Genomic DNA, 25,920 nt, shown 5'->3' on the forward strand with positions numbered 1-25,920 from the left:
GTGTATTAATACATTGAAAACGTTTATGGACAGTGACTACAGAGTTAGGTAGCTGTGATTTCACAAAACGTCACTCACAGTTAGAGCTCTGTGCCTTTTGGTAACTGAAATTAGTTTCCCTTGCCCATTATAGTTGACGGCTTTGAACTAGAAGGGCAAAACAGGAGTGAGTCTTGCTGTCGGATACCAAAGTTGCTTATAGAAGTCCAGTATATAGTTTTTCTCTTTTTATCTGCTAAGCAGTAGCTTTAATAACTGAAAACATTTATCATATAATAAGATTTATTAAGGAAGTATTTTTTTCTTGAAGTCTTATGGGTCCAGAATTATATACATTCTCTCTTTCTCTCTTTTTTGGTATGTATTCAAACTACCAAAAAATCATACAATATGTATCACTCTTTACTGCACAAATAATATTTATATAATTTTCAATACAGAAAATTCAGATTGATATTTAGAGAGGAGTGTTAATTCAGTTATAAAGTTCAAAAAAATTTTAAACATGGATGAGTGAAAACAGTATCCATTCTGAATGGTTGAGTAATAATAGATTGAGTGAAAGATAGGTTTAAGTAAATCCTCAAGTAAGGAAGTAGTGCAGAGAAGTGGGGAATCAAACTATCATTTATTGAACATACATTGGACGTGTACCAGTGCTTGCCATCTTTTTTCTTATTTAGTTCTCACAGCCATGAGAAATAGGAATAATTATTTTTTAAAAAATTGACATGAGGAAGCTTGCATTTCCTAGGGTTATATAACATTCTCATGATGGCACGGTAATGATCTTCAAGTTGAGATACAAACTCAGGTCTCTCAGTCTCCAGAGCCTGTGTTCGTCCTTTACCAGATAGTCTAGTGGCGCAGTGATAAAGAACCCACTGTTAGTGCAAGAGATGCAGATTCAACCCCTGGGTCAGGAAGATTCCCTGGAGTAGGAAATGGCAACCCACTCCGGTACTCTTGCCTGGAGAATCCCGTGAACAGAAGAACCCGTCAGGCTACAGTCCATGAGGTCTCAAGAGTGAGGTGAGACTGAGCGAGTGAGCACACACTAGTCCTGATGGAAGAGACTGAAATAGTTACCAGTGTTGGAATTACAGGAACATTTAGCATCATTGCTTTAGGTATTTGTTACTTCATCATCTAAATTAACTATTTGCATGGGTATTTTTTTCCCTCCTTAAGCTGAAGTGCATTTGGCCATATAGTAAAGTATTTGCTTATGTGCAAAGTAACTGTTCTAACCTGGCTGAGAAGCAGAGTAACTAATAGGAAGAAGAAGCAATACTCAGTATGTACTAAGCTGGCTGCTTTGTTATCTCTTGCATGTAATAGTCTCTATATTTTAATTAACAGAGCTTTACCTTATTTTTTGATTTCCTAAAAACTTTGCTTAGGTTATACAGATAATTGTCACTAAAAGTTTTATCTTTGTTCCAATATGTCTTAGATTATTATTATATCATGGTTTTCTATAGGACTTGGAAATTCCACTAGTCTGGTAAATTGTTCTTGATAGACACTAGGATTTTCAAGCCCTCCATTAGTGAGCCACAAGGTGATGTGCCTGCTACTCAGAGAAGCTCATGTTGCAGTCATCACAACACTCATTGAGTAAATTCTTAATGAATGCCCATTCAGTCTATGATCAGAATTAGGAAGGCAGAAAAGTACGTGCATTTCTAGTGAATTGCACATAACTTTGTTGTAAGTTGGAACATAAAATTTGTATTTGGGCCAAATTTTGGAAATCTTTAAATTTCAAGGCAAGAAACTTTAGGTACCTGATTTTTAACCTTTTCAACAAAAGAAAGGAACATGATAGCCTTCCTTACTTTCCTCTGGCTAATTCTGTTTTACCTTGTGTCATTGAAAATGACCACAAGGATTCATTCTTTGTAAATTTTAATTTTGTTACCCCTTTTTAAAAATGTGACATGCTCAGCTTACAGGGAAAGGGGGAGGTATATGGTTAATGAGGATGCTCTTTTCTCTCCGTCTCAAATTATCTTCTAGCCAGAAGTCTCCATGCACTAAAATTTTTTCCACTGAAAAATACCTTAGCCAGTGCATAGATCCTTCCATTATGTTCTTCTAGTTATACCCGAGAAGATTCCCAGTGGGAAGCAGGATTCAGGTATGGATGGCAGCAGCTCCACTTCTGTCTGTGAGACCAAGCGATTCTGTTCCCCAAAGACCCTGCGGAGGACAGATCCCTACACTAAGGTGGACAAGGGTCTGCAGTATCCAGTGACATGCCACACTCAGTTTTTAAGTTAATTTTCTCTTGATTTTTATTAATTTTTTACTGTAGGATTTTGAAAGAACTCAAATAGCATAAAAATAAATTTGTAATTCTGCCACCTTTATATGACCACTAATAATTGAGGTGCATTTATTCACTTCATACATGTATATGCATATGTTATTAAAGTTTTTAAAGTTTATTTAAGTTATTAAAGTGCATGTATTAAAGTTTTTAATGTAGAATAGACTATAAATTGACCGTTTTAGTCATTTTTAAGTGACATTCAGTGCATTTTCATTGTTGTACAATCATCACTACTAACTGCAGAAGTTTTTCATCGTCCCACATTGAAATTATGCAGCCTTTAAAACTCCTCATTTTCCCAGCCCCTGGTCACCAGTGTTCTACTTTCTGTCTATATATATTCCATGTACCTCCTCTAAGTAGTCATTTTTAGAGGACATTTTAGAAGACAATTTTGTCTTCTTGTAACTGGCTGTTTCACTGTCTTTAAGATTCATCCATGTTTGTAACATGTATCAGAATTTCCTTCTTAAAGCTGAATAATAATCCAAATCACCAAACAGTTTGCATCTTCAGAGCTTTTAGACCTGCTGCTGAATTATTTACGGAACATGGTGGTCCTTTGCTTTACATCCACTCTATGTATATTCCACATTTTGTTTGTCCACTGTTAATCTGCACATGGGCATTTTGGCCATCTGAATAATGCTGCTGTGAACAGGAATATGCAAGTATTTGCTCAGCTCCTGGTTGCAGTTCTTTTGGGTATATACCCAGAAGTGTAGTTGCTGGCTTAAATAGTAATTCAATGTTTAATTTTTTGAAGAACCACCATACTGTTTTCCATAGTGGTAGCACCTACTCCACATTTGCACTAGCAGTGCATCAGGGTCCAGTTTCTCCAAGTGAAGACAGTTGGATTCCTGTGAGTTGTATGTGCTTATTATGTACCTTCACCACATGCTATTGACTGGTGGCTGGGGCCAAGCCCCACCCTGAATATCTGACAATTTTGGAATTGCTATATTACTTTCCAGCCTTCTTTCCTCTTGGCCACTGCCAGAACCTTCAGTTCTTTTAAGGAAGACTTGTGCCAAGTAGTCTGCAAATCTGTATATTCTTACAGAAAAGACTATATGAGATGATTACACACTCGTTGGGCCTGATCCTGTTTATGTTCATATTCATGGTGTGACCCCAGAAATTACAGTTCCTCCAGAATGCAGGCCTTTGGGGCCTCCCAGATCCAGCAGCAAAGTAGTACCCCCTCGTTAAGGTTGTCTAACATGCTGATTATGTTTAGCAGTGTAGTGCTGAAGCCTGCACAACAGGGCAGAAACCCTCCCATTTCTTTGTAAAACCCTGCTACTTAAAAAGGGCTTGGACCTGCAGCACTGGCATTTCCTGGTAGCTAGCCGGAAGAGTGGACTCTCAGACCCTATGCTGTACCTAGCGATCAGAATCTGCATTTTGACAAGGTCCTCAACTGATTTAGATTCAAGCTTTAAATAATGCCAAAATGGACACAGTTACAACATGTTAGGCGGTGCTCTCCTCCCTCCCTGCATCATGATATTATTGAGCTTCATTGATCAAATAGTAGAAAAACAATCCACACAAACAGTTAGGGAAATAATGTTATCATAAATAGAAAGGAACAAAATTTTCTCTTTAAAGAGACAGCTGGCATAATAAGAGAATAAAAGTGTTTAACAGCTAATTGGATCTGACACATTTAAATGAATGAGCTTGCCCACAAACTGATGACTTTCTTAATTAGATAGAAGCCATTTCATGTGATTTGATTTAAAAGTAAGTTTTTTTTTTTTCCTTATAAAAGTAGTTTGTTCTTTCCTGAGGTTAACAGAGGGAGCAGAAGCAATTAGAAAATGAGTAGAGTTTAGATTGTCTTTGATGATAATACTGTTTAAGTGACTTTCACATTTTGTCTACAGAAAATCAGTCTATGCAAGACCAGGCATCTATATTGGAAGGTGAATTAATTACAGAATGTATATTTGGAAATCTTCGAATCATTGAATATAATTAATTAATGGACATTCATAATTATGCATGTGAACTTCAAACCAATGATATCCTAAATCTGACCAGTATCATTTTTTAAATTTGGCTTCTTAATTGAATCAAATCTTAGAACTGATGAAATTAACATAGTGACACAAATGATCTTGAATCATAAAAGTTGTATATTGGATGTAGACATAAAGATAAGGCTATACCAAGATTGTCTTAGATATAAGAGACATTAGAAGGTGATGGGAAAGGCTTGAATGATTAGTTTGTGTATAACCAGAAGTTTAAGAATTTGTTAAGTGGATAGCAACATGTGGTTTAAAATTTTGTGACTGCCTCCTGAGTGTTTTGAGGCCCATCTGGCATTCTGTCTCCTAGTCAACTTGTAGAAAAGTAATTCTGTTTTTAAAATCAAGGCAAATGAGTTCATGCTGGCTAGGAGAAGATCTTGTTTTTAAAAGAAATTTCTATGACATTGTGTTCTTTGGTTTGCAAAGCAGGTTTGTTTTGATTTAATATTGTGGATATCAATTGAGCAAAAATAAAATGCTGAAAGAATTTTAATTTGTTTAAAGAAAGAATAATTTTTTGCTTTTACATATACACATACACAAAACTTAATAAAACATAAAATGATTATATTGTGATTTAGTAATTATCCTACTTCTGGCATGTTTTGTTCCTTTTTTCTTTAAAGATAAAGGCAGTTAAGTATTCAATACCTTAATGAGTTCTGCTATTGATGTTCATGTCTCACTTTGAAATGACAGGTTTTGGGAGATTTGTGGCAGGGGGAGAAAATTTACCAAAGATGACAGTAGTTTAATTTTACATTTGCTGCCAGCCTGGAATTTTTTTGTGTGTGTGGCAGTGAAAAAAAAAATCTTACTACAGATATTTGAATGCACTTTTCTACTTTGAGTTAAGATAATTCTTAACTCAAAGGTAGTAAAACATACTGGTACTGTGTAGTTGGGCTGTTTTTTATTTTTTAACAGTGTTTCTACCATGCAGATGATTTGTGTTTGCTGAATTGCGTATGTTTTATTGCTTTCTTAGGAAATAGGAGATTGTTACTTTTATTCTTTTTTGTATGTGTTGAATACATCAGGAGCCTTTTTTTTTTTAGCAGATTCAGGTGATTTATTTTTTCTTTTTTGGGAGAGAATTGTTTGATCTTTGAAAGTCATGTACCAATATAGACATAAAAGCTTCACTGTCCTTAAATTTAGCACAGCTATTTCACTTTATAAGAAATAATATCAAGATATCCTGCTTTCTAAGCCAGGGCCCTGTGATTAACAGAAGGTTCAATAATGAGTTTGTGAATCCAGGGCTACATAGTGATCCCAGCAGCTCAGCTGGTAAAACTTTTGTGACAGTTATCTCAGGGTGAAGGTAGAATTTGAAGATATTATATGACGGATACAATTTAGTTTTCTCTTTCCAGGATTCTAAAGGAAAATGCTGTTATCTGTTACAGGTCCTCAGAATGGTTGGAATGATCCACCAGCTTTGAACAGAGGACCCAAGAAGAAGAAGGTACTAGACAAAGATGTCTATTCAGTTGCCCCCAGATGTCCTCTCATTCATGCAGCCACCTGAAGTACACCACACTTCACTGTTCTTTAAAGGCAAAGCTTACTGGCTGCTATCCTTAATACGTGTATTTTAACTTACATCTTCTGATCCATGAAGGGAAGGAAAACACAGAACAGTACAGTGGTATGAATTAAACCCCTTTTAGAAGACAAGATGTAAATTCCCAACATCTATTTCAAAGAACAGGAAACAAAATTTCAGGTTACTCAAATGAATTTCTTTTTTAGGAGTTACTTTGGTTTGGGGTCCCAGCAGTAATCATGAATTCATAATTATATTTTGGACTATTTTTGTCTATCACATATGATATGAAAAGAAATAGTCTTGTTAGCTGAGCATCATTTAGAGCATAGCATAAGATTCTTCTTTCCTTCTTTTACCCCAAGCCATTTCCTCCTTTTTTTTTTTTTTACTCCTGGTGATTTCTGTCCCCCAAATACAGTAATGAGAGACCAGAACATAAAATTGGGAGATACTAAGTGAACAGAATCCCCAAAATTATGTCAGTGATAATCAGAAAGTTAGTCTACTACTCTTAGTGTGATTGATCACTAAGTAGGTATCACTTAATGGCCTCGGAAAGGGTATTATATCTGATCACTTGACACACACACAGCCAGATACACACACATTTTTGGCATATCTTATCCCAGTGTAGCTAAATATAATTCTCCATCCTCTTTCAACAATGCCGTGGTTCTGGCCCATTATGGGATGAGTGTGGAAGGCAAAGGGGAGACCGAGAGATCCAGGTTTGAGTCTCCAACCCTCTTAGCCAGATCAGCTTTACTTTTACGTTTTACTCTAGACTTCTGCATAAAAATCCATTTTGAAAAGTATTCCACTGTTACTAAAAGTTTTTTAACCATAGAGTGATCTAACTCCCTTATTTATTTTTTAAAATTGAAGTATAGTTGATTTACAGTGTTGTGTTAATTACTGCTATATAGCAAAGTTAATTCAGTTATACATATATATGTTCTTTACATTATGGTTTATCATAAGATATAGAATATATTTCCCTGTGCTGTACAGTAGGCCCCTGTTATTTATCCATTCTATATATAAAAGTTTACATCTGCTCACCCTAACTTCCCATTCCATCCCTTGCTCAGTCCCCTGCCCCTTGGTAACCACCAGTCTGTTCTATATGTCCATGATTCTGTTTCTGTTCATAAATAAGTTCATTTGTGTCATATTTTAGATTCTACGTGTAAGTAATATCATATGGTATTTGTCTTTCTCTTTCTGACTTACTTCACTCAGTATGATAATCTCTAGTTACATTCATGTTGCTGTAGATGGCTAACTCCCTTATTTAAAGCTGACGAAATGTTGTTATATCATTTTTTTCTTACTTTTGGTGCCTTTTGTGTCCATCTTTTAAAAGATGCCTGAGAACTTTATGCCTCCTGTTCCCATCACATCACCAATCATGAACCCCTTGGGTGACCCCCAGTCACAGATGCTGCAGCAGCAGCCTTCAGCGCCAGTACCACTGTCCAGCCAAGCTTCATTCCCACAACCACACCTCGCCGGTGGCCAGCCCTTCCGTGGCATCCAGCAGCCCCTCAGTCAACCGGGCATGCCTCCGTCATTTTCAAAGCCCAATATCGAGGGTGCCCCTGGGGCTCCCATTGGAAACACCATGCAGGTAACAGTGAATCTGTGGGAGTGGGAGATGGCTTTATTTCAGTGTGTTTTTTTCAACGTGTTAACTTTTCTGGTTATACCAATTTATTGTTATCTCAGTTTGATTTCAATTTAGACAACTTAAGTAAAAAAGAACTTTTTTTTAAAATCACTATGTACACTATTTTCCAGTGACATGGCCATATGTGAACGTTCTAGAAAGGGCTTATGTATTTACTAGTATAGGTTAACAGTAACTTGGCAATTGCAATATTTCATTTCATCTGATCAGTAGCCACAATTTAAGATCAGTTGAATCCATATTGGCATCCAAGGCTGCTCAGCAGACGCTGTTTCCAAAGGTTTTTTCCCTTTAAAATATAAAGTAAAATTGTAATAACTTCCATCTTTTCTTGTGTGTGTGTAAGAGCTAATAATATAGCCATATCTTTGGACAGAGATATCAGTTCATACTTGCTTTTCACATACAAGCAGCTAGTTGGCAGGGCTCTCGATAATGAAAAAATCTGTCAGGTTTCCATGTAACTGATTTAGGCATAAAAGGTAATCTTGATCTATTCATTAAAAATAAAGAGATTGGGTCACAGTTCAACATAAGAAGATGAAATAAATTCCTGCCCAAGTATATAAAACTAGTTCTTCTGTCATTGTCTTTGACTCATTGAAGTCAAATTTATAAAGATTGTGTCTATCACAAGAGTATGTTTTGCTGTTAAGAGAGTTCCTAGATATTAACAGTAGCATTATACACTCCAGTGTTCTGATGGAGGTGGGAGGACCTGCTTCTTTTCACAAGAAGATATACTTAAGATATATTGTTAGTTTCTATGATTGCAAGTCTGTGCTGTTTGTGAAGCCGTTCACTTGTGTTGGGACCTGGGAGTTCATGCTACACTCGTCTGGACCAGAACTTCAGTTACCATGGAGAGGGAGAGCGCCATGGATGTGTGTGGTTCAGCCAGGCCATGATACCCAGCTCCCTGTCTGCTTGGATGTCTCTGAGGCACCTCACGCTTAGTATATCCAAAGTCGAATTCATAGTCTTCCTTCCAAACCTAGTCATCTTTTGGTGTGTCTCGTTTCAATTAATGCCACCATATAATCCTTTCCATTTAATCCAGCCAGAAATCTGAGCATCTTTATACTCTTTTTCCTTTAACCTGTTTTTCAGATCTATCCCCACATCTTGTTGATATTACTGTAAAGTCTCTCTTCCATCCCTTCTCTGTGTTTCCAGTCTAGTCTGTGCTACCTTTGTCTCCAGTCTTCAGCAGTACAGGAGCCTCTCACTTGGTCTGCCAGCATTTGCTATGACCCATCTCTTCTCTGGTCTTAGCTCATCATTGCTTAACATGTTACCACATCCCACTGTTTTCAGGATAAGGACCAACATTTTTCATATTATCTGGAAGCTCTCCGCTCATACCCCTCTTTGCTATCTCTCTGCTCCAGCCAAGCTGACCTCCTTTCAGTCCCTGTATCATGATTTTTCCTGTGTACTTGTTCTTCTGTCTGGAATGCACTTTTTCCCCTGTTTAACTCCTACTTAACCTTCTGATAAAACTTCCTTAAAGACCTTCCCCTCAGTTAAATCCCAGTTATATTGTCTGTTCCAGTGATGTGAACTTAACCACAGTTGCTGTGTTACATACATTTATGACATTTTTAAACTTTCCTTTCCGCCAGCCTGTAAACTCCCTGAGAGATTATTTCTGTATTGATTCATCAGTGCCTAGTACATAATTGCCTAATATTTTCTACGAATGAATACAATCAAAACTTTAACCACTTACATATTCCTTCTTTGTTTATCCATCCATACATTCAGTTAGATCATGATCTCTTCTATCCTAACCTTTGATTTAATCTCACAGTTTGATAAAAGACCAGTTAATGAACCTCTAAGAGTAAACCAAAGAATGCAAGACTGTTGGAATAAACAAAAAGGAGCCAACAAGCAAAGCAAGCAGTCACTCCCACCAGCCAGCTTTATAAATGCCTGGTTCTTTGTTTCCTACTGGCATGGGCCTCTTGCCCATCAGTTATGTACAATCGTGATCAACATATGTTCCATGATTAAACAAATATTTTATATGCAACCCTGTTTTTGAAAATAGAAGCTGTAGGAAAACTACCTGTATCTTCTACTGAATACCTGATTTTTCTGTTTGCTTATCCCAGGTGATTCCACACATTCATTTTTTGTTTGATTTTGAATAGCCTATCTACAGATTAGTTATTTTCTCTTTATGACAGATTCGGGACTTTGTATACAAGTAGTTTCTGGTCATTTCTGCTCATTTTAATGGTATTATTTCTTCCAGCATGTGCAATCTTTGCCAACAGAAAAAATTACCAAGAAGCCTATTCCAGATGAACACCTCATTCTAAAGACTACGTTTGAAGATCTTATTCAGCGCTGCCTCTCTTCAGCCACAGATCCTGTATGTGTTTTTTATTTTGCTTAATTAAAAGATTCCATTATGGAGCTCTTTTATATTTATTGCTTAAAGTCTTACAAGATTCATTTTGAAAGTTTTTACAAAGGTAGTAAAACTAGCACTTATGTATGGTTTGCTTTACGTATAAAAGCATACTCAGTTGCTTTTTACATATAACTTTATATAATCCTCAAACCAACCTCACGGAGGTAGGTTTGTCGTATTTATTTACAGATGAGGAAGTTAAGGCACAAAATAGTTACAATATAATCCAGGCAGAGCCAGCATTCAGGCCTAGTCTGGCTCCAGAATTCACGTTCTCAGCCCCTGAGCCGCACTGTCTCTTCGGCAGACCTCACGTCTGGCACAAGAATAGGGCAGAATGCTAAAATACAAGAAACTCAGACTTGGGTTTTCTTTCAGAGTGTATGTCTAAAGGTTTTAGAAGTAGGGACTTCCCTGGTTCAGACTTTCCCTTCCAATGCGGGGGATGCAGGTTCAACCCCTGGTCAGGGAGCTAAGATCGCACACGCCTCGTGGCCAAATAAACCAAAACATGAAACAGAAGCAGTATTATAACAAATTCAATAAAGACTTTTAATATGGTCCACATCAAAACATCTTTAAAAACTTTAGACAATCTTTAACTTTGCAAAGTCCTTAACAGTTCATTGTTTTAGATATTGGAATCATATTCATAGTCAAAGTGACTGATTTGACTTAGTTTATTAGAGGATGTCTGAGTATTGGCAACAACAAAAATTCCACAAAGCCAGTCTTGTTCGAGATGAAATTTTCGTTTCTGCCAACAAGCATCGAATATGTTTATTTAGTCACTGGCCACTTGTCTGCTTGAAAATACAGCCTCTGGGATTTGCTGTTTCATCAGACGTTGAGTATTAATATGTGCTGCCTTCTGCTGGTCTTTTGAAAAGCAATCCCCTGTACGGACAGTGTCAGGAGGGCAGAGGCAGGGGAAAGTTAACATAAACCTTAGCACCTGGCATTCTGGGAGTGATGGAAAGACCAGGAGAGGAACGGAGAACAGGTGAAGCTGGTAAACAGGTAGGTGTATACTGTCTCCTAGGCACACCTCTAAACAGGGAGGTCACCATCATGCAAAATGGAGCAGTCCTAATGGGAAAACTTCAGTCTTCCTTCAGGCATGAGTCGGTGTAAATAGAAGCTGGCAGGACACATAGGATGCGGCCTCACTTAGTGCACTTTTGTTGAGCTGCACCTCCTCCAGGTTCCAGTATCACCTCCTTTCTGGTGACCCAGGACCAGGCAGAAGACAAAGATAGACTGTTCCTGTCAGTATTTGGGGAAGAAGTTCTGCTACTGCCCAGGACTTTGAACCGTCCACAAAAGTCCATTTTAATCCAGTACTCGAAATCATGTTATTGTGTGGCTTTGTTCTTGGTTTCACTTCAGTTCAGCCCAGACGACACAGAGTAACATTACAGCACCGCTTGGTTTGTGAGGTTATCCTTGATGGCTTCATCTTTTCCTCGCTTCTCTTCTGACACACTGACGTGCCTTCCTCAAACACGGCAAGAGGGCGTCAGCATCGGAGGTTTTGTACCTACCCCTTCTTCCTGGGGCTCTTCCCCAAAGAACCACAGGGCTCCTGGCTCACTTGTTCCCAGCATCTGCTCCGGGGTCCCATTAGCCATCTGGACTTGCTCAGCACCTCGCTGACACCCTTACCCCGTGAACTTTCTTCATGGTGCTCATCACCATCTGACATGCAATATATTGTTTATTTAGTTATCTTTTTCCCACCCAATAGAATATGAGCTCCATCCCCAGCATGGCACACAGCAGGCATTCAATAAATACTGAAAAACAGTATCACTTCTAGGCATAATGTAGATCATTAAGTTAATCACAGTATGATTTTAAACTTTTAGACTGGTTTTCCCTCACTATACTTAAGAGTACTGGGGAAAGGTAGGAGGAATCCTTTAAGAACTTTTTTTAACACTTCTCTCAATAATCTTAAGACGTCAGAAGATAATTTTCTCCTTTTTCTTTTTTTGGTGTTTTAAAGGCCCAGAAAAAGATAGGATTAAATGTACCAAATGTGATTGAGTGTATTCTTGAGGTTAAAAAAAGATCCCACAGTTCACCCATATGTTTGCTTTCTAGCTCCCATAATATTCATCTTATTTAATGTACAGTAACTGTTAGACCTCCTTTTCTGCAGTGCATGACCCATTGCTGCCTCCAGGTGGCCCTCGCTGTTGCTTGTGGATATAGTGTAGTTGGACACCCACACCTCAAGTATGTCACAGAGCCCCTGAAATCCAGCCAGGGTCCCACTGTGCACACCTCTGGCCCTCCCTGCCGTAGTAGATGACTGCTATCTGTTCTAGTCATCTGTTCAGGTTCCTCGGTGTAAGGTATTGCTATTTCTTTATAAAATGAAGCTGTTCAATACCATGACTATAAAGTTTAGTGAAATGAGATGGGGTAAGTTCTTGGGATAAAAGTTATTGTTCAAATATAGCATCTCGGGTTTTTTCTCTCCTGCAGCAAACCAAGAGGAAGCTAGATGATGCCAGCAAACGTTTGGAGTTTCTGTATGATAAACTTAGGGAACAGACGGTAAGTTTGTGGGGAAAAGAAGGGTTTATGGTAAACATTTATTCCTGATTGCTAGTTATATGTGTCTCACCAGCACTTGCATGTCATAGATAGTGTATTGTATGTAGTGTGTAGTACGTAGTATGGAGTGTGTTTGGGGGCAGAATGATCATGACGGCTATAGACTGGGGTTTGCTCGGTCTAAATCTTACATTTCAGTCATTGGGGATAAGGGCATAGGACTGTGTGCGTGTAAGAGAGAGAGAAGTTTTAGCCTGTTTATAACAGGATGTAAACTGGCCTGCACTGGCCCTAAGGTGACTGGCCTTCTGTTGGTTTTTATATGTGCCTTGAATTAAGAAATCAAAGACTGGGCAGATACTCTGTTTTTCCAGAGACCAAATCTGTAATCTTTCTCGAAGTCTTAAGACTTTGACCCTTTTCTTTTACAATAGCTGTTACCCAAAGGCAAAGCCAAATGTAGCGACAGGTTGAGCAGGTCAGCATGTGTAACTGTGAAGACAGTCAGCAGTAAGGAGCAGACACTGCGTCTTCTGTTCTCTTGTTCTGCCACCTTTCCATGCCTCTCTAGAATTGTTTCGTTTTTTTAATGAAAACACTTGGAGAGAAAAAAAAAATTGGACTTTTTCATACTTTTGCATTTTAGCATTCCTCTTCCCCATTCCCCATATCAGTCCCATCATATAAAAATAACCACTTAGCGTGAGAACCCAACCAGAGAAAGTTACTATAGCAGTGGAAAGGGGTTGTAGCCCACGGACTGATCCAAAAACAAAGTCTTCTCTGAAAAGTATAGAAGCCAAGTAATGATATGGAGAGGAAAAACAACTATAGGTCTTATGATTTTAAGAGATGACAGAACTGTAAAAAGCAGTTAAGAATGAGCAAATTGAGTCCATAATGAGGACCATTGCCCTCCTAATGAAAGTGGACCAGGAGTACAGGGTTTCTGTTGTCAACAAGGTCTTATAGTAAATTGGGCCCCTACTATAGGTTGTCATGATTAAGACTCTCTAACTTCTTCATGTACATAGGAAACACTTTCAAAGGTGTGAGGCTGTGTCTAAAGTAATGAAGATTTAAAGCTGTTAAGTGGAGAAAGACATTAACTTTCCAATTTAAGGGAGGAAATCTGGCTGCTTTTCTGTAAGAAAATACCTGGCTGATCATATGTGTGTAGTTCATAAATAATTCCTAACATAAATCATTGTATCGTGGTTCCATTTTATAACTTATGTGTTGTTTGGTCTGAGAAACTTTCTAGAAATGCTCAGCAGTTTATTCATTTTTTTAAAATAATGTATATTTCAAACTCCTAGTAAATACCAGGGTTTCATGTTTATAGCAGGTCTCATGGAAGATTCTCCTTTAATTCTCTCTCTATTCCACCTTGATTTCAGCTTTCACCAACAATCATCAACGGTTTACACAACATCGCACGGAGCATCGAGACCCGAAACTACCCAGAAGGCTTGACGATTCACACCCACATAGTTAGTACCAGCAACTTCAGTGAGACCTCCGCTTTTATGCCAGTTCTCAAAGTTGTCCTCACCCAGGCCAACAAGCTAGGTGTCTAAAGGATGGCTTTACTTTCAGCCAATATTGCCATTTTTCCAAAGAAACATGTTTTAAACGATGATAAGATATGGACCAATCCTCATTAGCATGTTTCCATAGCAGCCAGTCAAGACCTTTTATGTTGTTTCTGCAGATGTATTCATGTTACTAGACCTGCTCAAAACCCTGGTGCTTTCTTTTGTTTTAATCTTTTATTGCCCGTGATTATTTTCCTATTCTGCAAATAATGTATTTCTTGGATTACACATAGTATGCTTTCCTGAAATATTCTGATAAAATCCTGTTTTTGAAACCTCAGTTTGCTCTTTGGAAAAGGAGCCTTTGGTTATGCAGAACGCAGAGCCAAAACTCGGTTTCTTTCATGTCCTCCCAACTTCTTCCATGTTGATCAGATTAAAGTGTGTAGTCCTATTTATGTGTATGTAGTCTTTTTTTTAAAAAAAAAAAAAAAACAGCTACTCACAGTTTAAAGTTTTATGTCTTTGGCTTCACTTTGGTCCTGAACAAATAACTAAATCTAGAAGAAGCTGCTACACAGATTATAGCAAATACTAATGAAAAGTGGGATCGCTGGCTTTAAGTATCTATAGGAAAAGATTGAACATTTTCATTCTGTAGAATGCATTGAACTTTTTTCTATTAATAAATGTTTTTAATATTCTGTTTGAGTTTTTAGACTGAGTTGTCTCCATTTTATATTTAGAAATTTATTCATCTTTTTTTTTTTTAAGTTACCTTTATCTCTGAGGTTTAAGTTCAGAAAGAAAACTTCTACGTGTTTTTTTTTTGGCCATGCCATTCGGCACGTGCATGTCTAGTTCCCCAGCCAGGGATGGAACTCACGCCCTCTGCATGGGAAGCACGGAGTCTCAACCACTGGACCGCCAGGGAGGTCCACAAAACCTCAGCTTCTGTCAGCTTCCTGAATCAAAGGCAGATATTTTTTTCATCCAGTTTTTCTGTCAAATGATTTTATTTTAACCTATCTTAAGAACAATGTGGTAAACGAAAGGGTCCCCATAGACTCTTGAGGAGAATCAGATACTAATAATCATTGTTTAAGCAGTTTTACCTAAGTGAGTTGGAAAATTAGAAGGTAAAGAGTGTGACTGCTGTGGAGAGAGAGATGCTGTTTCAAGGACTAAGAGTAGTTACCAGGCATTTTGCAGCCTGAGTGAATTAGTTTGCAGGACCCTCTTAATTGCCTTTGCTGGATTCCCTGCTCACGACATAAAACCCCTCTTCTAAAAATAAACTTAGTTTTGTAACTGAAAAAAGGAGGACCTCGACAGCATATATGAGCATTGGAACCTCACGAGTAGGGTGATGTATCCACTCCCTTGCCCTCAGCCTCCTGGGGCCTTAGACCATCACTAAAGGGTGATCTGAGTCAGTCCTACGACTCACTGAACTGGCAAGTTGAACTTCTCAACCTGACCCTCAACTGTAGTGTCAGCCCACGACCCCATCCGAACAGCAAGCCGGCCTCTAGTAATTGTCTTGATGTTTTGCCCTTACAATTAGGATTTGTGCTATGGCCCCCGATGACCTTGACATGACAATGGCACAATCGGCAGGGCCTTACAAAAAAGCATGTTCCAAAAGATGAGAAACTGAAGTAGGTGGTAGTGGGGCCCTGACCAACCGCAAAGATTTCACAAGAGTATGAAAAACTATTTGCCACCAACATCTAAGCAGCTATTATCTCTCCTTTTTCAATACAGTATCATGATTTTTTTTTTTTTCCACCGTGGAGACATTTTTCCATGTGGCTAATCAGCCTGGAGAAGTTTCATATAAATGGATGGAAGTAAAACCTGAGCCCAAAGTACTGTTTAGTCTCTGAAGTATGAAGATAACAGGAGATGATGGGAAAAGAGCAGTTTGTTTTCCTTTTAAGGAAGCGAACAAGGAAAGGGGTGTGAGGGTGGGTGTTGGCTGGGAGACGGACCAGCTCTCTGGGGACGTGCTTTCTTATCCTGCACCTGCTCCTCTCCTCCACTCTGCGTGTGACCTGGGCTGGGTGGGGTGGGTGTACCTTGGGCCCCTCGGCCGATGGAGACAGTTGTTCATTTGAATAGTGGGGCAGCAGGAAAGAAGTTGGGAACAACCACTCGGCACCTGATTGTTGCGAGTCCAACAAGCCTACATATTCCTTTGGATTCAGAAAATTCCCATGTACACTGGGAGGACAGAAACACAGTGGGATTTCTGGCAAGCAGGTGTACGCTGTCCATCTAACCCCTGCCTGAAAGAGAAAGGGAAGGATGGTGACTGGTTCACGCTTTTCTCATAAACACTTCTGATTTCCCGAACCGGACCTGGGTTCATGTAAGAATGGCTGCAAGGCCGTCTGTTGACCGCTTAGCCATAGTGGAGACTTCATTTGAAACTTCTCTAAATTTGCAGCACACGGCACACGCACACCTACATGTGCACACATCCATATTTCAGTTGTCTTTCCACTGCTGCAGTGGGCGGCTGCCTTCCCCACCGTCACCCCTGACACATCTAGAGGAGGGGGTTCATCAGATGCCAAAGATGTCTCTCTCAGGCAGGTGGCATCTCCAATTATCCAGTGAAAAGGCATTGTCTGGGCACAGAAAATCTCAACTGTTTCCTCTAATAAGTAAATGCTCCAAACTAGATTACAAAGAAAAAGCGATCAAATTAGCTTTGTATTTCCACTCTTCCTAGCAGTCTAACGTTGCTCAACACACCTCTCTCTAGTATCTTCTCTGCTTGGGGCTTTTGGTGACCACACCATTCACTCAGGCTCAGCTGAACAGGGCGCTTACAAGCTGACTGGGGTCAGGCTGTGCCATTCCTTAATTTCCAGCTGTTTGCCTTTTTCCCCGTCAGGAGATAGGGAATGTGTGGGTTTTAAGCTGTTGAGACAGATCTTGAAAAACCTAATAAAATCAAAGAAAAGGAAGTAGACTTTGGTTTAACCGTGGTACATGTTTTTTGCACTCCAGATTAGTGTTTCCAGTGGTCTGCCAAAGTATTTATTTAGCAAACAGTGTTAATGAATCACCTTAAATGACTTTGTACAATTATCATTACTCAGTAATATCTCAGCATTATTTTAATGGAGTGGCACACCTTGCTGAATTTGAATTTTTAACTGACATTCCACAGGCTTACAAGCCTGTTGTTCATCAAGTCAGCCTGACTGCTTTCATTGCTGGTGCCTTATAATTTCCCAATCCATGAGTTTCTAAAGACACCTTTTGTATATCAGTGGACTCGCACTGTGCAATTAGGAGAGGGAGAAGCCTTGTGAAATAGAGCAAACTTTCCTGTTTCCAAAAGACCCAAGAGCTTGTTGGATTTTTGGTTATTATATATGAAGTTAAAGGTAATGAAACTTGTATCTCAAGTATATCCATGTTATTGCTTATATATCTTTAAAGGCTATTACATTTCCTAGCTCCTGAGAGTGGCCTGTTAGTGTTGTTACTAACTTTCTTTACTTCAGTAAATACTTATGAAGTCCTTTACCCAATTAAGTAGAGACTTCATGTCCAAATGGATATCCTTCCAAGTACGCAACCTAAGATGAATCAGTAGGGAGCCTATCATAGGAAGAGAAAGGATTCAGATTTGATGAGAAAACATCCAGATTTTTTTTTTTTTTCTGAATAGTGCAAGGGTAGTGAGTGAGTATATAATTTAAAGGCACCACTAAGGATGACCAGTAAATATGATTGGGCTGATGGTGAAAAATAATTTCATCTTGTACTTGGTCCAATAAAGGAACTACCCACTCCAGGAAAATTAGAATTTATGGTGGAATCAAATCTAAAAACAGATTTCAGTACTAAAGAAGGAAAGCAACCACCTCCTAAAAGTGACCTAAAAATAAGTTGCTTTCTGGATTATTGCTGTTTTAGTCGCTAAGTCTTGTCTGACTCTTTGTGACCCCGTGGAGTGTAGCCCACCAGGCTCCTCTGTCCATGGGATTCTCCAGGCAAGAATACTGGTGTGGGTTGCCATGCCCTTGTCCAGGGGATCTTCCTGACCCATGGATTGAACCCATGTTTCCAACAATGCAGGCAGATTCTTTTCAATTTCAATTGCCTCTGTTTGGGTCTCATGCCCACTACCTACCTGATCAAGTTCCTGCCCAGAGACATAGGGTACCAGAATCAGCTTGCCCAGGTTATCTGCTTGCCCAAGCAGAGTGATGTTAAACCCACCAGAACCACATGAAGTGGTTTCCTAAAGGAAAGGATGCCATTTTCAGGAGAAGAGTGGAGAAAAGAGTAGCCGAAATGCCCCATTACCTCCTGTAGATCACAAAAGGGAAGTTATGGTACCAGGGTTCTAGACTAGAGAGTCACAGTAAAAAGCTATTAGGGAAAATAGATAACAAGGACCTACTGCACAGAATGGGGAATTCTACTCAGTACTCTGTAATAACCTATATGGGAAAAGACTGAAAAAAAAAAAAGGTGTATGTATAACTGAATCACTTTGCTGTACACCTGAAACTAACACAACATTGTAAATCAAAACATTGTAGTCCAAAAAAAAAAAAATAGATGTGTTTGAAAAGAAAGTTATTAGGGAGCCCGCTGTATCCCAGTGGCTGTAATTGTAACTTCACAAGGGACAGTGCAGAAAAGATTTATCAGAGTCAAGGAGCTGGGTTCCATTGTCTTCTCTGCCACTTACTGTTGGTCAAACCACCTCACTTCTTTCTCCCTCCATTTCTCACCTGTAAAATGAGGGGGTAGGGTTATCCCAGGTGGCGCTAGGGGTAAAGAACCCCCCTGCCAATATAGGAGACACAAGAGACTCAGGTTCGATCCCTGGGTTGGCAAGATCCCCTGGAGAACATGGCAACCCACTCCAGTATTCTTGGCTGGAGAATCCCATGGACACAGGAGCCTGGTGGGCTATATAGTCCATAGGGTCACAAAGAATCAGACACAACTGAAGTGACTTAGCACGCTCCAGTGCTAAGTTCACTTCCAATCTGGGAGTCTGTGACCCACCTCCTTCTCACAGCATCTTTGTATCAATATGTTACCTACAAGGCTTCAGAAGGAACAGAAAACAAATTTTATGATAAGCACCGAAGCTTTGAAGAAATACGATGAAAACAACTCAGGCCTATTTATATTTGGAAATTTTTTTCCTCTTGTAGAGTTTCTAATCTGGAGAAAAGTCAATGCAACACTTTCCTTTGTTGGAAATGAATAGGCAGGCATTTAAGAAATAGTTAGTAACTTGCGGACTGGGGACAGATGTATTTGCTTGGCCTTAAGATCCTTAAGTAGTGAGTCCCGCAATTAACTTTTCTACAAACCCATTTGTTCCCTCACATCAAGAATATGCCCCATTTGACTACATAGGATATTCGCGATGAGCCAGTTTTCCCTCTGGTGCTGCAAATCTGGGTCACCCTTTTGACATTCCTGAACTCCACTGACAAATGCCCTCTCCGGGCTGGAAAACCACAGGGCCTTCGCCTTCAGAGCAGCCCATGGTAACTGACACAGCGGAGGACAAAGAGGTCATTGACACAGAAACAATGTCAGCAGCTAACGCTGAGAAATAAATAAGAGCTTCTCTGCATTTATCTGCCCTTGGAAAACCAAAATAACGATCCTGAACGAAATGGGGGTGGGTGTTGTGGGGAGAAGGGAGCTGGAGAGCTGGAAGAGATGTGGGTGAAAACTCAATACTGTCTTTCTTCTGCCACAACAAAAGGGATTGTTCATTTGTTTCAGAGAGCTGGCATTTAGGGGCTGGGAGAGAGACAGAGGAGGAGTGTGTTTGGTTTGTGGACCTTGTTTTGAGCCAGATGTTGGTCACAGGGGGATGTGGTAGAATATTAACAAACTTCACGTGTCATGGCCGGGTCATAAAAAGGATGATTCCTCCATAGCATTTGTTAGCGTCTGCGGCATACACTCCTTTAATTTTTTTAATTGGAGGATAATTGGACAATATTGTGTTGGCTTCTGCCAGAAAACGACACGAATCAGCCATAAGTATACATATGTCCCCTCCCTCTCAAACCTCTCCACACCACCCCTCTAGCTTGTCACAGAGTACAGTGTTGAGCAAAACCTGTGTTATACAGCCACTTCCCATTAGCGATCTAGTTCACACGTGGTATAGTGTGTATGTTTCAATGCTGCTCCCTCAATGCATCTCACCCTCTCTTGCCCCACTGTGTCCAAAGTCTGTCCTCCATGTCTCTATTCCTGCCCTGCAAATAGGTTCATCAGTACCATTTCCTGACCATGTTTCTAGATTCCATATACATTGTGGCATACACTTCTTGTAGTGATCATTTGATTACTCTTTGCCTCCCCTCCTGGGCAGTGAGTCCAGGAGCACAGTCATGTACTCTTCTGTCCCTGGAGCTGAGATCAGTGCTTGCTTCTGGAGGAGACTAAATAGATGCCTAATGAAGGACTGTTCACTGAGTCAACCTGAAGACAACTTGGAAAGATGCTCGAGGCAGGATGTCACTGACAGGTGATATCAGAGCCAGATTTGGGTTGGTTTCCATAATCAGTGGTTTTTCATTAAGTAGACCTCCTCTGATCTATGAATTAGGAACTAAGGGCCTTCATGGGCTATTTCCAATGCCCAGTTTCCTGCTGCCAAATTGTAGCACTCTCTGAAGAGTGGTCGGGAAATGGGGGAAGGGTCTGAAGCACTAAGGCAGGGGGTTTTTGTTATAGGAAAACCCCTTCCTGGGCTACCCTGGTGGCTCAGCAGATAAAAATCTGTCTATAAAATCTTAATGGGAAAAATTTTCCAACTCATTTAGTACAGAAGTAGGAATGCCAACCCTCCTGTGACTGGAGGAAGCTGAGAAGATGCATTTTCTATCCACCGTGGTGTTGCTGTATCTCAGAACCAATCTTCCCATAATCTTGGAGGCTAACTTCCCAAATTTATGCTCCTCTGAAATCACTCTCATCTAAAGCTTGTGAGTGGTTTTCTCATCCTGGGAGCAGGAAGAGGGTTACGTTTGAAATTGCTGTCCATGCACCTCACCCAAGAGGCAGTCTTTCTCCTCACGCCCTGGCCCCCACCCCCTTCATCCAGAGCCCGTACCTCCCTGAGCTGGAGGAGTTGCCCTAAATGATTACCTCTGATAAAGGAGAGCAGGAGATTTTATTTCATAGTTCGCTTAGGGTTAAGCGAATCCTGAACCCCTCCAGCTCACCCAGTCTGGGGCCCCCAGAAGCACCGTGGCTTCCTGGCCAGGCAGATTTTGTAACTGCCTGGAGCCTATCTCTCTGGCCTGATTAAAAAACTATCAGATATCCAGCACTTACGAGGTATCAAACCCCATCCTGAGCTCTAGTCCTTTGAGGAAAGGGGATGTCTCCATTTCACACATGAAAAAAAAAAAGTTAGATCATTAGGTAAACTGCACAGAGAGTATTCCCAGCATGGAGCTCTCTTATTCTTATATTACGCAGGATGAAACTGAAGAGTTAAGAGACCATCATCGTCCCCAAACCACCAGAGTACTCAGACTGGCTAATTCAGAGGGGTGAGGCCAAACTCAAACCCAGTTTTCAGATGCCAAACCTGGATCATTTTCTCAACACTGTAGTTCTTGTCACCAAAATATAGGTTTACTTAAGAAAACCATAGGCGTGTAAATCCACAAACCAGGGACTGAGCCTGAGCCCTTGGCAGTGAAAGTGCGGAGTCTTAACCACTGTACCACCAGGGAACTCCTTTTCCTCCACAAACATCTTTTTTTAATTGGAATATAATTGCTTTACAATGTTATGTTAGTTTCTGCTATACAACAACGTGAATCAACTATGTGCTATGCTGTGCTTAATCTCTCAGTTGTGTCTGACTCTTTGCAACCCCATGGGCTATATAGCCCGCCAGGCTCCTCTGTCCATGGGGATTCTCCAGGATTGTCCAGGGGATACTGAAGTGGGTTGCCACGCCCTCCTCCAGGGGATCTTCCCAGCCCAGGGATCGAACCCAGGTCTCCCGCATTGCAGGCAGATTCTTTACTATCTGAGCCACCAGGGAAGCCCTGAATCAGCTATAAGTATACATATATCCCCTCCCTCTTAAGTCTCCCTCCCACCCCTCTAGGTCATCACAGGGCACCGAGCTGAGCTCCCTGTACTATAGAGTAGTGTCCCACTAGTTAACTGTTTTACGCATGGTAGTGTACATATGTCAGTGTTACTCTCAGTCCATCCCACCGTCTCCTTCCCCTGCTGTGTCCACCGTCAAATATTTTGATGCTTTTTTTTTTTTAATTTTGTATTTACCCTTTAGAGGAATACAACCTTAGATAGATAGTCAATCTTTTGCCAGGCTCACTCCAGTCTCTGAGCTGATCCTTGCAGTTTTCCGACTGGGAGTCGCTACCAGGTCATTCTATCTTTCAGGGCCTTATTGGTTGCCACCCCCTCCGTGAAGCCCTCCTGACCATGCCAGACCACACACCTCACCAGCAAGTCTCGCTCACAGTTTCTATAGGCAGTGTTGCCATCCAACACCTTCATCTTCTGTCTCCTTTCTCTCCCTCTCCCTGAAGCAACTTATACTCCAAGGCACATACTACTGGCCAGAGTCTCGGCCCCTGGCTATGACGGTTTTCTTCCAGTATGTCTCAGAGTTGTTTTTTCCAGTAGTCATGTATGGATGTGAGAGTTGGACCATAAAGAAGGCTGAGCGCTGAAGAATTGATGCTTTCGAACTGTGGTGTTGGAGAAGACTCTTGAGAGTCCCTTGGACTGCAAGGAGAACCAACCAGTCCATCCTAAAGGAAATCAACCCTGAATATTCATTGGAGGGACTGATGCTGAAGCTCCAATACTTTGACCACCTGATGCAAAGAGCGGACTCATTGGAAAAGACCCTGATGCTGGGAAAGACTGAAGGCAGGAAGAGGAGGGGACGACAGAGGATGAGATGGTTGGATGGTATCACTGACTCAGTGGACATGAGTTTGAACAAGCTTTGGGAGTTGGTGAAGGACAGGGAAGCCTGGCGAGCTGCAGTCCATGGGTTTGCCAAGAGTCGGACACGACTTAGCGACTGAACAACAACAACAAAACATATAATCTTGTAACCACGCAATGACATTTGAGAGACAGACATTTCCTGTCTCGGTTTCAAATGCACTTCACTGACCTTTGGGCACCTGACTCACCATCTTCTCCAGCTAAACCTGGATGCCACCCTGTGGGACTTCAGTCCCCTGTGGAGGTGCTGTCTGGATCCTTCGGCCTCCTCAGCTCCAGCCGCTGCCCCTCCTCTAGAATCTTGTGCCTCACCTTAGAGTTTATCAATGGAAACTCTTCTACCACTGTCAGTCTGCAGTTCCAAATTCCACTCCTAGTGCACAATGGCCACTGCTTCCTTTATTCTCATTTCTTTTTCTTTTTTTTTGGCTGCACCGTGCAACATGGGGGATCTTAGTTCCTTGACCAGGGATCGAACCCATGTCCCCTACATTGGAAGTGTGAAGTCTTAACCACTGGATTGCCGAGGAATCCCCTATTCTCATTTCCTAACGAATAGAAATCCACCTTTCAACTTCTTTAAAAACTCAGTGCCTTTGCTTCCTCTGCTACCTGTGGGTTCTTAGCTTCCTTCTGATCACATTTCCTTCCCCTTCCTCAAGCCTGGACTCCTTACAAACTTCTGACTCACCAGCCACTCAGGTACCTGGGTCTCCTGTCCCCTTCTTAAGCCCCCACCCCACTTCAATCTGGAGATCCTGTTAGACCGCGAGTGAGGCTGCATCACTGTGACTGTGCAGACTGATGCCATGACAAGCTCAAGGCATCCATTCTATTTTGGGCCCTTAATTTCATTCAATAACCTTTTTAAAGTCCTCAGTCAGCTTCCTTTCTCATTCTGCTCAACAGATCTTGAGATCGTTCATCACTTTTCTCCAACTTTCCACCAAATTCCCACTCTGCTTACCTGGCAGGTGATCTGACCTTCCCTTTGGAGCCAACCCGCCATCAGGGCACCCTGCCTCACTGTAGTGGCTCTTTCAGCAAGCTCAGTCTACCTTCATCCTCACTTCCTTCCGTGAGTGTGTGCTAAGTCGCTTCAGTTGTGTCCGACTCCTTGCGACCCCACAGACTGTAGCCCTCCAGGCTCCTCTACTTACGAGATTCTCCAGGCAAGAATACTGGAATGGGTTGCCATTTCCTTCTCCAGAGGATCTTGCCGATTCAGGGATCAAATCCAGGCCTTCTGCACTATAGGCAAAATCTTTATCACTGCACCACCTAGCAAGCCCCATTTCTTTCCAGTCTCCAAGAAAAAATTGTCACTCTGTTCAAAGTTGGGCCAACCATCTGATCACCTGATCCCATCCTGTCTAACCTTCCCTCAGCCCTAGAAAAATAGCTCCATCAAGCATCCTCTTTCTCATACTTTTGAACTTTGACCTTTCATTATCTTTCCCTCTCCCCAAATTTGAATATATTCAAATCCCTCCCATTCAAATCCATAGATGCACACTAAACTTCCATCTCTCTGTTCTTCTCTTCTTCACTGCCAAGCTTCTTAAAAGTTAACTTATATAGGTATACTATGCTGTCTCCTCCTCCTTATTTTTTTTTTAAATATGGAATGCGTCACGAATTTGCATGTCATGCTTACGAAGGGGCCATGCTAATCTTCTCTGTATCATTCCAATTTTAGTATATGGGCTGCCGAAGGGAGCATCTCCTCCACCAAGCACCTCCTCCTTATTCTTAAACGCGCCTCTGTGTAAGGACTGTTCCCCTCACTCACTGAAAAGGCCTTGGCAAAGGTCAGTGATGACCTCTTTGCAGTGGACTTCTCATTCCCGTCCTCTCCAGCCTTTTTATAGTGTTCAAGGCTGCGCTCCCACACTCTGCTCCTTCTTCCCCATCTCGCTTCTGTCCTGGCTCCCCTTTGTTTGCCAGTCTCATAGATAGCAGTTCACTGGAAGTCTATTCTGAGTCTCATTTTACCTTCCCTGGGCGACCGCTGCTACCGCCAGGATTTTACTAAACTGAACTACAACTAAGTTACTCTCTCCAGGGACTTCCCTGGTGGTACAGTGGTTAAGACTCCACGCTCCCAATGCAGGGGGCCTGGATATGATCCCTGGTCAGGGAAATAGATCCCACATACTCATTTGAAAAGCCCCCGATGCTGGCAAAGATTGAAGGCAGGAGGAGAAGGTGACGACAGGGGATGAGATGGTTGGATGGCATCACTGGCTCAATGGATATGAGTTTGGGTAAACTCTGGGAGTTGGTGATGGACAGGGAGGCCTGGCATGCTGCGGTCCATGGGATCGCAAAGAGCCAGACACAACTGAGTGAGTGAACTGAAATGAACTGTCATTAAGAGTTCACATGCTGCAACTAACACCTGATACAGCCAAATATATATATACATATATTTAAAAGTTATTTTCTCCAGCCTAAACCTTTGCTGCGTTACAGGTCTATATTTATATTTAACAACCTACTGGACAGTTTCACTTGGATGTCCAAAACAAGATTTTTTTTTTTCTTATTGAGCTTGCTCCTATTTCTTCAGTCCTATCCCCCAAATGATTGATAAGATAATAATGCTGCTGATGATTAATATTTATGGATTCCTTCTATATGCCAGATACAGTTCTAAACTTCAGTCACCATGAAAATATTATAAGAGAGGTATCATTATCCCCATTTCACAAAAATGGTAATAGACACAGTACGATTT

General features: G+C 40.9%; 1 protein-coding gene, 1 long non-coding RNA gene and 1 other non-coding gene across 52 annotated transcripts in view; 1 reads left to right on the plus strand and 2 right to left on the minus strand.

Annotated features, from left to right (window-relative positions):
- SEC31A (SEC31 homolog A, COPII component) overlaps window positions 1-14,610 on the plus strand; it is a 62,142-nt gene extending 47,532 nt beyond the window's left edge. For 46 of the 50 annotated variants that reach the window (XM_081582625.1, XM_081582714.1, XM_081582678.1 and 43 more), the window contains 5 exons: window positions 5,796-5,854; window positions 7,305-7,568; window positions 9,892-10,011; window positions 12,547-12,618; window positions 14,019-14,610. In XM_081582625.1, the coding sequence (XP_081438751.1) occupies window positions 5,796-5,854; window positions 7,305-7,568; window positions 9,892-10,011; window positions 12,547-12,618; window positions 14,019-14,198 (695 nt within the window). In that variant the 3' untranslated portion in view covers window positions 14,199-14,610. Of the gene's footprint in view, window positions 1-4,233; window positions 4,273-5,795; window positions 5,855-7,304; window positions 7,569-9,891; window positions 10,012-12,546; window positions 12,619-14,018 lie in introns of all 50 variants that reach the window. The other 4 variants (XM_081582548.1, XM_081582642.1, XM_081582558.1 and 1 more) reach the window with 1 other exon arrangement.
- Window positions 14,303-23,475, minus strand: LOC145543058 (uncharacterized). The gene is made up of 2 exons (XR_014080414.1): window positions 23,350-23,475; window positions 14,303-16,842 (listed from the first exon to the last, which is right to left on the minus strand). It is a non-coding gene; the product is annotated as an uncharacterized LOC145543058 (long non-coding RNA).
- Window positions 23,476-24,796: 1,321 nt separating this feature from the next.
- Window positions 24,797-24,901, minus strand: LOC145521647 (U6 spliceosomal RNA). The gene has a single exon (XR_014065562.1). It is a non-coding gene; the product is annotated as a U6 spliceosomal RNA (small nuclear RNA).
- Window positions 24,902-25,920: the final 1,019 nt, after the last annotated feature.

The sequence above is a fragment of the Giraffa tippelskirchi genome, chromosome 1, assembly GCF_054371585.1.
Source record: "Giraffa tippelskirchi isolate mGirTip1 chromosome 1, T2T-mGirTip1v1.2.pri, whole genome shotgun sequence".
NCBI classification, from domain to species: Eukaryota; Metazoa; Chordata; class Mammalia; order Artiodactyla; family Giraffidae; genus Giraffa; species Giraffa tippelskirchi.